Here is a 17,679-nt window from a genome sequence, read left to right on the forward strand (position 1 = left end):
TTCCATCAGACAAACAACTGTTTTTTATCATCTGCTTTTGCTGGCAGATTTCTCCTAGAATAATTTATCAGATGAGAAATGCTTTAAACAGTTGGAAACAAGTGTATCTTTGAAGGTACTCCCACATTAGACCTAGGGACAGATGATGCACTTTAAGGTAATTATACTGAAACTAATTATGCTTGCCCTAGAAAGAAAACATAGCCTCCTATTCCAGGAGCTAACAGAAGTTAAAATAGCAGCTTTTGAGTTCTCAGATTTCACAGTTTAAAGTCTCTGGCATGAACTACATGGAGACTGATATCTTGCGGTTACACACACCCGCCCCTTCTAATCTCTAGCGCCTCTTTTCTTCCCATCTTTCCGTCATTGTTTTCATGCAGAAGGCCCTAAATAGTGAGCTTTTTATAATTGTGTATATCTGTATGTGTTTTAGATTCGATCAGTCTGATTTTGACCGAATCTTTAATGTGCATTTAATTAATTTTCACTGATAAAACGTAATCGATTGTGCTCAACTCCACCCCGTTCAAACTTAGCTACATCAATGTGTTTGTTTCACACCTCCGCTTGCTTTAAATTTCAAAGAGCATGTAAACAAAACCCCCAACCGCCTTTTCCCATTTGCATTCAGTCACAATTATTTTTTTCCTTTCTTCTTCTTTCCCCCCTTTTTTTGGGTTAAAGTAAGACATTCAGCGCAGGGGGAAAATGAAAGTAAAATGCCACTATCTTTCGCTTTGTGCTTTATTATGCCGCAACAGAAAAACACTTAGCATGTAAAATGAATGTGGAAATTATTCCTGGGGTAAACTATAAACACACAAGTTACCCCTCCTGCCCCCCACCACCACCCTCCTAGATCAGAGTGTAATTGCCAGTAATCAGGTCTGTTTGCAGCTGATAAAACCTCTCTGAATGCGTGGAACCCTCATTGTATGATGACTCAATTACGCCCGAAGTGGCTCATCAAACCTGGACCATCAGCAGCTTTAATAAATAAGGAGGAACAAACTTGCTGCAGGCGCATTGTGATTCCATTCATTCCATAATTAAATCCATTCCTGGCTTAACCCTTCTCCAGCCAGACGCTTCAGACTAACAAAAAGCGGGAGAGGGAGAGAGATAGAAAGAGAGCGGGTGACCTTGCAGTGAGACCCTGTGTCTTCATACTCTCGATACGAGCACAGACAGGTGATATGGAGAGAGAGATAGGAGAAGAAAACGCGGAAAGGTGATTGGAAGGAGAGAAGGAGGGAGAGAGGGAGGTGTCTGGATGGAGATAGAGCTGGAAGTCTTTATTTATTCATTGTTTAGTGCCACATAGTGCTTATTTCGTAATTACACTGAAAGTACAATCTAATCATAACAGTCATTCAGGAAGGACAAGGGCACTGAGTGCTCTTCCAATGTTTGCTACGTTTATTCTTTCTGGTTTTTGTTTACTCTCTATCAGAGTCTGGATACAAAGACAACTCTTAATGCAAGTAAAAGAGGACTTTTAATAAAAAAGAAAGAATGAAAGAAAGAAAAACTCATGCATGTTTAATAAAAATTCACCTGAAACGTTTAAAGGCATATTCCTTATTATGCAACTTATTTCTGAATTAAATACACCTTAAATACAAGAAACAAAGTCTATAGGGCAACTGTTAGAAGTCAGGGTTATTATACTAAGCTAAAAAAAGAAAAGAATTACTTGAAATAAAAAAAATTATTTGAAGCACCATACAGTAAAATAAAAAAATAACTTAAAATGAAATAAATATTAATAAAAGCTATATAAAACTTTTAAATTTAAATTTTTTTAAAAAAATTTAAAAATATTTTATTTTTAATTCTTGATAAAATATAAGTTGTAACTCAATTTGTATTTGAGTTACTCTTGCCCCATAGACTTCAATTGTAAGTGCATAAATGTCAATGCATGTATTGTTTTTTTTTCTAAAAATAATGATCTATTCAACAGGATGCGACAAATATTGTCTCTAAACTTTAACCCATTTCTCTGCATGCCGTTATGAAGATAAAGATGATGTGAGGTTTGATTACTAGCAGTCATCCCTTGAGCAGTTAAATCAGATGCTGATAACAAACATAATTACCATATGCACTGTGCACTTGTCTGTTTGTTTGTCTTATTGTCGGTGATGTTAGCATTCATGTGTTAAAGTGTAGAAATGCTCTGTCTTAATCATAGCGTGTGTGTTTTTGTTTTGACCACAAAATGTCATTCTTTTTTTTTTTCAACTAAGAAACTGTGCATGTTAACACTAATCTTCTTTGTATGTGTGTTTTTAAGGGTGGCCGTGTCGTTTATTTGAAACGAATCCCGCCCATTGATGCTTAGAGGCTGTAAAGTGCAACTCTCTCGTTCGGCTCAGACAGGGCTTTGAGAAAAAGAGCAGATGGGTTAGGGCAAAGTGCACTGGCCGCTTACACACACGCAGACACACGCACGCCAAATCAGGAAGCGCTTTCTCCTTGGAGACCGCGAGGCCATGCACATTAGCAGCCCGGCCCTCAGTGGGATGCTGCCTGCATGCAGAAGGGGCCGAGAGAAACCCACTTTTAATGATTCAGCAGATGACGGGCCACTCAAGGAGAGGGCCGTCTTTCTTCTTATGCTAATGAGTGGCCCCCTCCTCTTCCCGGGCCCCGTGTGTGGGGGGGGGGGGGGTTGAGCAAAAGATGCTGGGAGTTTTTAGCCATAATTAACACAAAGCTCTTTCTCTCTCTCAAAGCCAACAGGCATGAATGGCTCACCAATAGCGGAGCTCAGGCGTTCTGTAGCGCAGCGTTTAAATTGTCCCGATGCGCACAAACACACAAAACTCTTCCCGGATTAGCCATATTAATTACACACAAGCTATTTGATTTGTGTCAAGCAATCAATTTGCATCTTGTTAAGAAAGCCACATGAGGTCTTGTCTGTTAATTCGCTCCCAGGTTTCTCAACGCCGCCGTTTGAAACGTTCACAGTTAGTGTTTCTATCCGAACAACTCCTGCATGTAGTCATCCAAGCGGAAGTGAATAAAAAAATGAACTGTGTGTCTTTTAAACAGAGTGAACTATAACCTTAAAATATCAAAGGAACTAAAGCAACCTGACTGTAGTTTTTTTGAGGGGGTTTTATTTTTATAGTAAGTCAAATCAGGCAGAAATAGCATTTTAGAGTAAAAACGGTATGTTTTAATGTTTCACAGCATGTTATTAAACATGTTATTTAATATAACTAAAGCATCCTGAGTGCAATAAGTTATAGTATTTTTTTTACAGATAGAAATCTATTTTTAGCCTAAAAACTGCACATTTTCATGTTTTACAGTGTGTTGACTAAAGCAACCTGTGTGCAATGTTACAGTGATTTTTAACAACTTTTAGACTAAAACAGCATGCAGTCTTTCATCATATAATTTTATTAGACTAAATCAATCTGAGTGTATTGTGCTAGTGATTTTAAACATGTAGAAATAACGTTTTATAGTAAAAATTGTGTTTTAATGTTTTACAGTGTGTTACTAATTTTAATTAATATGACTAAAGCAACTTGAATGCATTAAGTTATAGAGATTTTTTAACAGGTAGAAATTGCTTTTAGAGTTGAAACAGCATTTTTTTTTTTACAGTGTATTATTAGTCATATCATTTAAGTTGACTAAAGCAACCTGACTGCATTGATTTGATAGCTTTTTATAGTAAAAAATGCACATTTGAATGTTTACAGTGTGTCAGTAATGTCCATATAATATGTTTTTTGCAAACATGTTTTGACTTAAGGGCACATTTGTGATGTAAAAATTGATTTCACACTAGCGATAAACAAATACTCTGTAAACACCTCAAGCGTAATTCAAGTTGTCACTGACATCTTTTGACATTTTTTGTCCTCAGAGCATGAAAGTCACACTCACATCTTAGAACAGCTGAAGAAACGTGTGTGTAGTAACCAGAGCGGCCCGTGGGGATCTCGCAGAACATCTTAATCATTACAGACCAAACCGCCTGAGGTAAAATTAGTTATTGTTTCTGTAGAGTATATATGTTGGCCATTGATTCAGTAAAGAGTATCTCACACATGCATGTGTAGTTTAAACATTCTTGTTTGTATGTTACATATCATTCTGAGGACTTACAAATGAAATCACCTATATTTTTCATGTTTGTGTGTATTTATATGCTGCATAATCATTTAATGAAAGTATAAAAGTATTGCACGAAAACAGGTAAACACATTGGGTGCAACATCTATTTTTTTAAAACTGGCAGTTTTTGAATGCATAAACACGTATAGTAAATTTGTCTGGTGGATTTAATTATTAATTATTAATTATTAATTATTAATTATTAATTATTAATTATTAATTATCAATTATCAATTATTAATTATTAATTATTAATTATTAATTATTAATTATTAATTATTAATTGTTTTATTTTATTTTATTTTATTTTACTTTATTTTATTTTTGGGCAATTTGATTTCCATTTGGGCTTAACTATCAAAATATTAGTATAAAATATTTTGTGTGTGTGTGTGTGTGTATTTTTCATATTTATATGATGCATAAACATAAATAAAAAAAAGTACTTGTACAACACTGCCAGAAACGTTTTGTTCAGAAACCTATGTGTTCCATTTTAAATTAACTGGTTTTATTCACATCAAATATATATTTAATATGAATAAACTTGATTATTCTCGTTTTCTGACAATGTTCTAAAAAGTTGAGCTTGTGCAGAAGTAATAATTCTAGTATATTAAAACTCAAAAGTGAAAAAGTGAAAGTGACGTGACATTCAGCCAAGTATGGTGACCCATACTCAGAATTTGTGCTCTGCATTTAACCCATCCGAAATGCACACACACAGAGCAGTGAACACACACACACTGTGAGCACACACCCGGAGCAGTGGGCAGCCATTTATGCTGCGGCGCCCGGGGAGCAGTTGGGGGTTCAGTGCCTTGCTCAAGGGCACCTAAGTCGAGGTATTGGAGGTGGAGAGAGAACTGTACATGCACTCCCCCCACCCACAATTCCTGCCGGCCCGGGACTCGAACTCACAACCTTTCGATTGGGAGTCCAACTCTCTAACCATTAGGCCACGACTTCCCTCAAATTTTGTAAGTCATGTGAAGCTAGTTTGTGATTGGCCTTGGAACCACTGTTTTGGTTGAAACTGACTTGTTACCTGAGGTTCTCGGTGCTTGTGGACATTTGTGACCCTGGAGCACAAAACCAGTCTTAAGTCGCTGGGCTATATTTTTTAGCAATAGTCCAAAAAAACATTGTATGGGTCAAAATTATAGATTTTTCTTTTATGCCAAAAATCATTAGGATATTAAATAAAGATCATGTTCCATGATGATATTTTGTAAATATCCTACTGTAAATATATAAAAACTTAATTTTTGATAAGTAATATGCATTGCTAAGATTTCATTTGGAAAAATTTAAAGGCGATTTTCTCAATATTTAGATTTTTATTTTTTCACCGTCAGATTCCAGATTTTCATTTAGTTGTATCTCGGCCAAATATTTTCCCTTCCTAATAAACCACACATCAATGAAAAGTTTATTTTTCAACTGGTTTTGTGCTCCATATGGTTTGTTTTTGCAAGTTGGTGATGGTGTAATTTAAGGGATTGTGGGTAGCCAGCTGTTGTCCTAATCGCTCTCTCCTCCTCATGTCAAAGTTACCATGTTTAGAATATCCAAAATATCAAATTACGTAAGCCTGGAAATCTGCGTACCCTTTGTTACAATAAACCCCAGTGCTTGTCGGGCTAATAAAAGATTTATTTTCTCTCTCACAACGAAACAATACTGAGAACACCAAACAAAACCCGGCTCTCGCGGTTTTTAATAGTTTGGGCTTTCAAGAGGTGTACAGAAAAGCCCATCTGGAAGCGACGGGCCACTTCTGGTGTGGCGTGTGTTAGCGTGCGTCTATGTGTACACGAGCGAGCGAGTGTAATGAACTAATCAGGTACATTAGTTTTTACAGAATGTAATCTATAGTGTTTGGGAGTTGTTTGTCTCAATAGGGGCTCCCAGTAATCAAAAGTAATGAAGCTATTACGCGTCGGGAGCCGAGAGAGGGCTGGCGTGGCATTAAGAGTGGGCCACATAAAAGGTTTATTAAAGGAAATTAAGGTCCATCAGTGCCACACCTGCTCCCCCTATTATAAATGTATGACAGGTCAGTGGCTTCAATCACAACAGCCAAGCCGAGAGAAGGGGAGATAGGAGTCATGTTTCCCATTATAAGCGAAGTAACAGCCCAGCCAGTGACTCACCGAGCTCACCAGACCCTCCGACCGCTATAGAGCGCCATCAGCCCAGAATAATTACATTTAATAGGTTTTATTTGGGATCAGCAAGGCACTGCTGGCAGAGAGAAACCGAGAGAGAGAGGGAAAGTGAGTAGGTGCTGCAGTATTAACAACTCTTTTTGTCTAAACACACACACATTACTACTTTTGTTTGTCACTGGTTTTTGCATTATTATATTTGCGCTCGCCCCTGTGTCACCCTCTTAAAAGTGAAGGCCGGTTTGGCTGTTCTCTGTGTGCTGGCAGTTTGTTGCTGTAGTTTCTAAGTCAATTAAAAAATCAAACCAAAATATGAAGCATGCCACGCAGTGCATGTAATGAACCTGATCTACTGAAATTTCATTGTCATAAAGTTCACTTACATTTCATTTCTCATGTTGACACGTCATCGCACGCTTCAGGAGCCACAGAATTGATTAGGTTTTTACTACTGTCATTTACTGTAATCCTATCATTTGTTTTAAAATCTGAAGTTGTGACTCCGTGCAGGTGTGCTGTTTGTGAAATAACATCGCAAATAAAATGCGTGCAATGCAATAAACTCGTTGCATGCCACTAATCTGGCTTACTTATTAATAGCCTAAACTGACAGGAACATAGCCATCAATCTAATGATGAGATCCTGTTGAGATGAATTATTAAACAGGATTATAAATCTCTGAAATTGGAAATTGCTATTTGTTATTAACTTTTTTTTTTTCCTTTCTTTTTTTTTTCTTTCCAGATGGAGTCTGACAGTGAAGAGAATCGCAGTGAAACATGTGATGGTAAGTGTTTTGACATGAGTACAAAAAATACACTAAATATATATTTTATATAATTTTTAGATATTTTTATATATAGTTTTTTTATCTAAAATGTATTAAAGTAAAAAATATTTATTATGACACAATCTGTCTATATTAGGCAACATTGTGAAGTAAAAAAAAAAATTATTTTGACCAAATCAATCTGTCTGATACATTAAATATTACTTTTTTAGGAAGGTAGCTATATTTGATTAGGTTTTTTTTACATTTTACTTTTGTAATTATCAAAAGATCAGTATATTCAATATTGAGTGTACATGTATACATTGTTTTTGTGTGTATGCGTTTCATATTCATATTTTAATGAACATTAACTACTAATCTGTTTTGCATTATATAAAGTTGTGTATAAAGTGATGTAATAAGTGTTTCATATCATTGTAAAGTTGTATAACCCATTACCTCTGCAACGCAATATTTATTTTATGTAGTTTTTACAAAACAAAATCTCATAACACTCTTTAGAGTGCATTATTAGTTTGTATAAACATGCAGGGATGCATTATATTTGCCCCGTACAAATTTCACATAAAAACATTTGAACACATTTCCCATAATGCCTCAGCGACGGCCTTCTGAATGGCTTATTTCCTCACGTGTGTGCACACCCCCTTTTCCTACGCACATTTGATCTGAAGTGTTAGTTTAACGGTCTCACATCAGATCTGTCAATTTTAATATTAATCCTCTTTAGCTTGGGAAAAAACGGGGCATTGAATTATGCAGAGACAGTGACTTCATTATGTGGCAATATTCTTTCAAACGAGTTAAGGAGGGTATCCTGAATGGAAAGAGTGGCTAAAGCATGACAGGGGACATCATTATTCAAGTGTTTAGAGCCGTGTACTGTACCTCTCATGAGCGCCTGGCCCTTTAATGTGCTGGTAAAAATTCATGATGGTGTTTTATTGAGTCTTCACCATGAGATTGAGGTGAAGCTGTGAATGAGACATTCTCTCCCACTGACACATTTTCCTTCTCTCTCTGTCTGTCTGTACATCTAATGAGATAGGTTCACAGTGAGGGTTTGAGGAAATATCTTGTTGTCAGAGCTGTGATTATTAAACACTGTTAAGCAAAGTGAACCAGCATTTTCACCATGCAAATCCAGATATGCGCATTCTCTTACACTGTGTAATTTGTTGCAAATTTTGCCCCAAGAGGAAGTATTGTGCATCCTAAACATGCTTTATGAAATATATAACAATTCATTCCTGTCAGAGAGATTTAATTTTACCTTACCTTTTATTTAGTCTACAAGACTGTGAAAATGTACAGAGCCCCTGAATAGACATGGTGATGGGAGGAAAGATTATATTTCAATGCTTTTGTGTTTGCTTGCAAAACTTTTGCTTTCTCTTGCAAATACATTGCATTGTTTTGCATTCACTTGCCAAACTTTTGGGAAAACTTTTCGGGGGAACACACCACTTTTGAGAGAAAAGCTAATGTTTCATGAGAGAACACAAATGTTTTGAGAGAGAATGTGAAGTTTATTGGGAGAACGGAAAAATTTGGCTAGAAAACACAATTGTTTCGCGAGAGAGCGCAGATGTTTCGCAAAAGATTGCATATGTTTCACAAGAGAACTCAAAGTTTCTTAGGGTCCACAAAAAATTGGCTAGGAAATGGAAATGTTGTGTTAGTGAATGGAAATGTTTTGTGAAAGATCGTAAATGTTTCACAAGAGAATGCAAAGTTTCTTAGGGACCGCAAAAATTTAACTAGAAAAAAACAACTGTGTTAGAGAATGGAAATGTTTCGCGAAAGATTACAAATGTTTTACGGGAGAATGCAAAGTTTCTTGGTGGAACGCAAACATTTTTGTGAGAAACACAAAGAGAATGTAAAGTTTCTTGGTGGAGCGCAAAAAAAATGTCTAGAAAGTGCAAATGTTTTGCGAAAGATCACAAATGTTTTACAAAAGAATGCAAATATTATACGAGAGAATGCAGTTTTGTGAGGAAATGCAAAATCATTGAAATATAAATCAATACGTCTATTTTCAATCCATCTCGTATTTTTTTCACCACATCCATACAAATTTGACCTAAAAATGGTCTTTATTCAAGTCAAAAATATGTAAATTATAAATAAAAATTATATTTCATGAATAAATAGATACAGTACATGCATACAATTACACAGAATTGCTTTGTGTTGCACCAAGAAAAGTCATATAATAAAATATCTCCTGCAGGTAACTGGTGTGTACTAAACATTTTTACGTCTTCGTCCTTTTTCAGTGTTTGAAAAACTTCCTAAGAGAGACGTTACCCAGAATGCTTTAAATTTTTTTAAACTTTAAAGGGACAATTCACTCAAAAGTGAAGATTTTGTCATTATTTTTGCCTTTGTGTTCGCAGATCAGCATGACTGCATGTATCTCTCATCTGAGTGATTTACTGAGTTTGTTGGGCTGGTTTCACCCATCAACAGTACTCAAATCTTAGCTAAATTGGGTCTACTGATACTGCATAAGGCAAGATCCTTTCATGCAATTTAAAACTACCTGAAACCTTATTTGCATCTCTGTGTTTTGTATGGATTTGCATCTTTCTTACCACTATCCATAGCTAGACTTTCAGATCACAAGAAGGATGTTTATTTATGATGTGTTGTGTGCCACACGAGCTGTATCCTCAACATAAGCGTCTATCACCGACTCAGCAGGAGCCTTCATCATTGTGTCCGTCTGAGTGTGACATTAAAGTGAAAGGTGTGTGAAGGATCACAGGCAGGTGCTGGAGGGGCCGGTCTCGCTGGTGGAAATGTAAACACATGTGTTTACTCTTTCTCTCTCTTTTTCTGTTTGCAGTTCTGCCTGACTGCATTGCTGAGGTGCCCAGGTAAGCCAGAGTTCACTACCTGCTTCCGAGTGTCAGTTTATGGCTTTTCTGACAGCTTTTACAGCATACATGCAGTTGTCAAAGTTGCATTTAAGAATCAGTATTTGGACACTTAAGTCACACTTAAAAAATAAATGAACTGCATTGGATGTAAACAATTAAAGTCGTGTTTGCACACAAATCCAGAGTTTTTCTCTTCTAATTTTTGCTCAGTGTCTTTTAATCTGGTGTCTTGGTGTTTTTTAGTTGTTGAATGAAGTCAATTAGTTCATCTCATTAACTATGAACGTGATTAACTAACATATGAAACAGATTTTAAATCATGTGTGAACTATTTTGTTTGAAAAAGTGAACTTGTGTGTCTTTCTTTAGAATAAATGTTTTAAGTAAATGTTGGGTGCTTTATAAATTTTTTCTACAATATAATAAATACAAAATATACAAAGTGTTTGAGGTCTGGAAGATTTTTTATGTTTTTGAGAGAAGTAACCTATTTTAAAAAATCTACGGTAAAATGTTGTAAAATATTATCACAATTACTGTCACTTTTGATCAAATACTTTCAAAAATAAAAAATATTATACTCATTCCAAACTTATGAACTGTAGTTGTAAAAATAATATAATATAATATAATATAATATAATATAATATAATATAATATAATATAATATAATATAATATAATATAATATAATATAATATAATATAATATAATATAATATAATATAATATAATATAATATAATATAATTTTAATTAAAACTTACTTTTATTTAATATTTTATAGCTGTGTTCTCATACATTAAGTGTGACTTAAGTATTCAAATAGATTTTGGGGCAACTGTAGTTTTGTAATTTTTTTGCATGCACCTTATTATTAAACGGTGTTAAAATGTATTTATTTTTAATTCAGTGAAAGTTGCTTCATGCACTTCACTGTGCATTTTGTGTCAAACGCCACTCTAACCTTTTTCATGATATCAGCCTACAGCAAACATTTGATTCTCTGTATCATTGCTTATTATGCAGCGTGATAGCTGATAATAGCAACAGATTTCTCATTGAAAATAATGAGCCAGTTCATGCTTGAGTGTTTTGGACTCTGTGTTCACACATAAGTTCACACATGAGGATCTGCGATTCTGATTTTCTTAGTCACATCTTGCAGGGAATTTCAGATGCTGCCCTGATGAGTTTTGAAACAAACTCGCTGCCCCAAAGAGTATGAAATGCATTTCGCCACCCATTCTACTTCTTTGACATATTTTTTAGTGTGAAACAGGATGTTCAGTGAGACAAAATCCTGGGCGAGGCTTGATTTGATCCATCGGGAATTGATTGGATGGTGAAAAGTGGTTTCTTATAAGTGGTTGGAGGACAGGGATTGAAAAATAAGAAGGCCAAAATGGAAAGTCGGTTCAGAGGTGGAATTATTAGTGATTACATTTTTGTCTTTAGTCTAATGTGTCCCAACTAATCATATGGAAATCAGACTAGAAATGTGAATTAAGAAACATCATTATTAATCCGATTCAAATTTGTTCACCATTCAGAAGTTTGGGGTCTGTAATATTTTTAATGTTTTTGAAAGAAGTCTATTATCTTAAATTCTTAAAAATGATAAAATACAGTAACTGTGAAATATTATCACAATTTACAATAACTGATATGCTGATTTGCTGCTCAAGAAACATTTATTTTTTTATCATTATTAATTTTGAAAACACTTGTGCAGCTTAATATTTTTGTTGAAACTATAATGTTTTTTTCTTTTTTTTTTCGGGATTCTTAGAATTATTCAGAATTCTTAGATCAATAGAAAGTTCATAAGAACAGCACTTACTTGAAATAGAATTTTGTAACAACTTTTTACTGTCACTTTTCATCAATTTAATGCATAAAAATACTATTAAAATACAATAATAATAAATTATACTGATCCAGAACTTTTTTTTACCAAAACACTGATCTGAGGAACATCAGAACATCATTTTTTTTAACTCTTTAAAGCATCATAACTCAAGGACCTTATACCAAGAGTTTTCTTTGCTAAATCTTGTGCTAAATTTGGCACAACCTTCAAGACTTCTAAAGTGTCTAAACAAAGCTTTGACCTCTGAAAGAACCAAAACCTGCAGTCCACCACCTCACGGGTCAGATTCATCACATCTCTGTACCTCAACCAATCACGTGCCAATCTCAGTTGATTTGTGCCATGACACGCATCTATTAAATGACCCTTGTGTTCTGCTTTCAGCTTGCATCTCGGAGCGGGTAAAAGGCGGGTGTCTGCAGAAGGGGCCCGCGGGGCGCCAGTCAACAAGAGGAAATCACTCCTGATGAAACCCCGACACTACAGTCCCAGTCCCTGTCCCAGTGAGGGGGCCAGCGAAGACCTGGCAAGCGCTCAGGACAAAGACGAGCCCAGGAACACTGACACTCCAGCAGGTAGACAGATGTCCTGTTGTTTTGTCTGTTTTGATGAACAATTGACGCTGAATTTGAATAAACTACCATCTGTTGCATTCATATATTTGTTTCCCTCCTCCTCCTTCATCTCCTCTCCCCCTCCCTCACTGCATCCATCTATTCGTCCATCACGTTCGTCTATCACGCCGTCCCAGGGAAGTTATTTCATGTTTTTTCATGCATCCGTTGTCCAGATTAAGGCGATTTCCTTCGCTCGACATCTTTGAAACCCCGGATTAAAAACTCTGGGTTGATTATGCAGCCTGGAAAAGTGTTTTTTTTTTTATAAGCAAGTGTGGTTGCTTGCATAATTATGCAAATAGGGTAACTGAGAATAGAATGCACCAAATTATATTGTGCCTCGTTTGACAAAAGAATGTGATCATACACTCCAACAACAAAACATATTTGGAAACGAAGGCACGAAACGTTAAAGTCGATATTACGTTTTAAAACAGTCTCCTTTCTAGAAACAAAATAGTGCCATTTCCTAATGAATCAAATTATGAGCATGTTGGCAACAATACCCATGCTTTACATGTGTACCTCCACACCCCTATAATCTGCACTTATTTGGTATATTTTTAACGATGTAACCAAGCAACAAACGTAATTGTCCCTTTCGAAAGCTTTTGTTAGACCATCGAACGCAGCCCAAATATACATAATTAGGCATAATGTGTGCGGCTCATTATTGGACACATGTGGGTTGTTAAATGGACAACAAAATAGCTCAATAAATTGAACAGCATCATTGGAAATGGAATTTATTTGTTTCTCTGATTTCATATTATCCACAATAATCATAACCTTTTTTTCCCCCACCCTTCTCCTCCTTCAAATTTATAGTATAATTTTCTGAAGTTGCAGTAGGAAAATCTCGTTTGTCATATTTCCCTGCTGTCTTGCAACATGTTTGCTCTGCGTTTTGCCAAAGTGCACTACTGAACAAGTGCTGGTGGAAAAGAAAAAAATTCAAATTCAAAGACATAATGCGCCGGGTGTGACTGGGAGTGGATGGCTACTGGGACCGTAGCGAAATTAATGGATCTGTAGGGGGACGAGAGGGGTATGTGAATGTCATGAGGAAAAAAGGGGAAAAGGAAAGGCAGGGGAGAAATTAAAGGGGTGTAAGGCTTCTATTGGGTGCTGTTATGTGTGTGTGTGTGTGTGTGTGTGTGTGTGTGTGTGTGTGTGTGTGTGTGTGTGTGTGTGTGTGTGTGTGTGTGTGACTCCAGCCAAGCTTCTGGTCTCCATACACACAATGGTAATGGTTATTCTGGAGTATAAACCATTCACCTGTTCCAAAACACAAGCCACTCTCTGCATCCAAGCATTTTTCGCCCTTGTTCGCTCCAGTCTTTTTTTTTTTTGGTCAGGGCTGTATCTCCATCTGGATGGCAGAGAACTCCTAATCATCTGCTCTGTTAATTGTGTCTTAGCATAACTGGCGAACTTTTCATCTGCGCTGGACCGCTTTGGGTTTTCACACCTCAAACTGCAGACAAAAGCGTCAAAATCAGGAAAATCGGACGCTTTTAAGTGCATTCGCTGTGGAATCCATTGGGTTTCGGCACCAGATGCTTTGTGTTCCTGCTTGATTCTTGAGATGAGAAATTTAAAATATTACATTTTAAAGTTAAATCTGTTCAATATGTTCCTGTTTTGGTGCCACCCTTTTACAAAAAATATATATTAATTTCCTTCCCTATCACCCTGTACAGTTCAATACCATCAGATACATACAAAATAAATAATGTCATATATTGGATATTTTTAATAAATGGAGCATTCAACTATGATTAAGAGTATATTGAGACTACAGGATAGTTTAAAACAGATTTTCAGCTCCGTCTTTTGAAATATCAGCGTCATCTTATCGACAATCTGATGGTGTTGACAAAATAATCACATTTAGTCAGATGTTTTGGAGCAGTTTTGTCTTTCTGGAGTTGCTATAATAGCATATGGAAAATTAAAACATTCAGGATGAAGACTAGCCTGATTTCATTCATATTGTATAGCTGTGTGGTCAAGAAGTTGTATTTTAAGGTGTATAAAATATAAAAATCTTGTGTTGTTTTTTTTTTTGTCTGTTTTTCAGTACAAATATCTAAAAATACTTTTTTTCAGAAAACAATACTTAATATCCTAAGTCATTTCGCCTTTAAGTAAATGGATCTTGATTTAAGAATGTTAAAATATTTGCACTGAAAAACAAGAAAAACAATTTTCAGTGTATGTGTATTTTTTAATGAACATATAAATGTTTTAAACATATTTACATGTTGTTTATATGTTTTTAATGTATATGATAAGTACTGAGGGGTTTGTTAACAAAACTAAGATGAAATGGATCATTTATGTAAAGAACATTTATTGAACACTGATTAATATCAATCTTGACTTAAAAGTGTGGGACACGTTTCATCTCTCAAGAATCAGCGCTGTAACATTCGACACATACAATTGGATGCAATTCCAAAAATAAAAACGAACGAGATTAACTACCCTTTCCTCAAGAAGCATGCATAAAACTATAATTATCTGCACAAACAGAATCAAAATTTAGGTTGTGCGTTAGCATTATGCCTCCACATTCGTGCAGCGCCAAAGTAGACCTCTGTGACATTATGCCAGAGTTTGGCATGGTATAAACGAATCGGCAAGCACACTCTTACCCCTCAAAGCCTGGTTTCCATTTTTGGCAAGAGACGGGTGAGATTGTAAATGCCACTGAGCTCTCTATCCCCCATTTAGGGATGTTTTTTGGGGGGATTAAAAGCAGGACTACTTTATATGCTCTTTAAGACTAGCAACTGTTTGTTAAGGCAGTATGATCCCATTAGAAGCCACTGAAACCGCATGTGGTGGCAGCTAAAATGCTCTAATATCTAATCAACTCAGTGATTGCATATGGTTTGGAGGGTGGCATAAGGCTCTCTTAGAGGATAGATGCATCTCATGCTTACACTGTATTTTGAACTTTAAGCCCTACAGTACCCAAAGAGCTTTAACCTCGGCGGGTAAGTTTCAGAGAGATCAGTAGTGGATTGTAAATAAGTCCAGCTGATAGATTCTTTTGTTAATCATTGACTCGATTATTTAATATAATCGGGTCCGTTGAGATTCCAAAGAGTCCTTTAAAGGTGATTTTAAGGGATAAAAGGACTGAGATTTGTCAAAATAGGACTTATTCACCCTATAAACCCTTGTCAAATAGGCTTTATGGATTTATCAGAAGTAGTACAGTAGTATAGTAAATCATGCTTCTTTCTGATTAGCGTTTACAGCTTTATATCATGTAGACTTATCCTTTGTGGATGTGGAAACAATATATATATATTTTTTTGCATATGTATCTTTTTAGCGAGTTGCACTTTAATAAAAACAGTTACGTAAATCGAACAGATGTAAGATTAATTTAGAAGGGGAAATGTTTATTTATTTATAACCATGTATACATTTTATGTTATTTGTTTTTTTAGGTTAAGTTATGTATATATTTCAGTTAATATTCTGACGTTTGGATGCAGACTAGATGGCATTTTTAAACTTAAGTATTTCTTATGCACTTGGGACTCTCACAGTGTTTTCTTAACAAAATGCACAAAGTTCTATTATTTATTTTTTAAATTTTCGCATTTGTATGATTTTTAAAATATCTTTCTCTTATTTATTAAGGTTTGTTACATTTTGTGCTTCCCTTTACATTTTTTAAGTCTTAATGTTTTAGTGACAATATTTTTCATTGTAAATTTTCACATTTATATCATTTGTTCTATTAATTTAATAATTTTACTGAATTCGTTTTTTTCATTTGACCAAAGAAACATATTTGAAATGTGATAAAGCCAGTATTTAGTTACTTCTTAAGGTTTATTATATTGTTTCCCTTCATGTTTTTCTCAAGTTGTCATGTTTGTCAAAACCTGTGATTTTGAAAGCTCTGAAAACCATCTTGTTAGTAGCTTTCCTGCAAACACAATCATGTAATGAGCTCTTGTTGATGAACCATCAATTAAAACCCAGTCCGTTCTTCTGTGTCTCAGATGAGGACCTCAGCAGTGGTGATGTTCTAGCAGACACTATTTATCACAACACAAAGTCTCACCACTTGTTGTCATGGTCAGAACAAACGAGTAAATGTTCGCCAAACCTGGATGAGCAAGAGGAGGAGGAGGAACACAACCAGGACTTTGAAGACAAAAGCCAGGAGGAGATCAGATCTAGTTATCACCTGTCTCCAGACGCAGAGGCAGATGAAGAAGAATGGAGCACTCCTCCGTCTCTAACGAAGGTCAACGGGATCCATCACAGCCCCAGTCCACCTGCAGACGATACTCTTATGAAGAGACTCCGAATTGGACAGCAGTTGCACGAAGATGCCCTCTCTGCTTACATGAACAGAAACAGTGCAGGGATCTTGATGGAGGAGTATGGCTATGCAAGAGAGTTCAGCGACAGTGAGGAGGAGCTCCAGACGCCCAGGATAGAGGAGCGAGGAGGTGTTTGGGGCCCAGGTCTGGTGGCCAGACGTCTGGAGCTGGACAGGGCGCGACTAAACCTCAGTCTTCTAGAGCAGGCCATGGTGCTGCAGTCTGAACATAGACAGGTCCTTCACAGTGCCTACAAAGACATGGACCGCTTCCTCCTGGAGCAGATGAACCATGAACGGAGACAGCAGAGGATGCTGGAGATAGATGCTCGAGCCATGTACCACAGCAGCAAAGGTGAGATTTTCATTGATTTTTAATAGTTTAAATTCAGTAAAAATTCTGGTTCCTCAATGGTTTCATTTACAATTCTTTTAGTACTAAGGGAAAATTATATTTAGAATAAAGAAATGCAATTCCATTGCCAAATGAAGGGATGATCCCATAAAAAATCTTTTAAAACATAGAATTAGACTTTAGAGGCATAAATGAAGTCTAATAAAGGCAATCCAATAACAATACAACAATGCTTAACAAAGACAATTTGGTAATGTTTTTCGTTTATTAACTTAATTGAATTATCTTTAAATACGTGTTGTCATATGAAAAAGCAATGAGTAACTCACAGTTAGTTCCATGTGCTTGATTCACTAAAAGAACTAGCTTCTAAGAGTCATTTGTTTGAGAATCGGACTACAGTGGTTGCACTGTATGCTTTTGGTTCACTAAAATGAGTCATTCAAAAAGGATTCGCACTATGCTGACCGTGCTGAACGTG

At 35.9% G+C, this 17,679-nt stretch overlaps 1 protein-coding gene across 4 annotated transcripts in view; it reads left to right on the plus strand.

Annotated features, from left to right (window-relative positions):
* LOC132124275 (suppression of tumorigenicity 18 protein-like) overlaps positions 1-17,679 on the plus strand; it is a 61,526-nt gene that overhangs the window by 23,679 nt on the left and 20,168 nt on the right. For all 4 annotated transcript variants that reach the window (XM_059535222.1, XM_059535223.1, XM_059535221.1 and 1 more), the window contains 5 exons: positions 3,896-4,011; positions 7,063-7,105; positions 9,966-9,996; positions 12,254-12,444; positions 16,518-17,198. In XM_059535222.1, coding sequence (XP_059391205.1) covers positions 7,063-7,105; positions 9,966-9,996; positions 12,254-12,444; positions 16,518-17,198 — 946 coding nt within the window. In that variant the 5' untranslated portion in view covers positions 3,896-4,011. The remainder of the gene's footprint in view (positions 1-3,895; positions 4,012-7,062; positions 7,106-9,965; positions 9,997-12,253; positions 12,445-16,517; positions 17,199-17,679) is intronic.

Source organism: Carassius carassius, chromosome 42 (assembly GCF_963082965.1).
Source record: "Carassius carassius chromosome 42, fCarCar2.1, whole genome shotgun sequence".
NCBI classification, from domain to species: domain Eukaryota; kingdom Metazoa; phylum Chordata; class Actinopteri; order Cypriniformes; family Cyprinidae; genus Carassius; species Carassius carassius.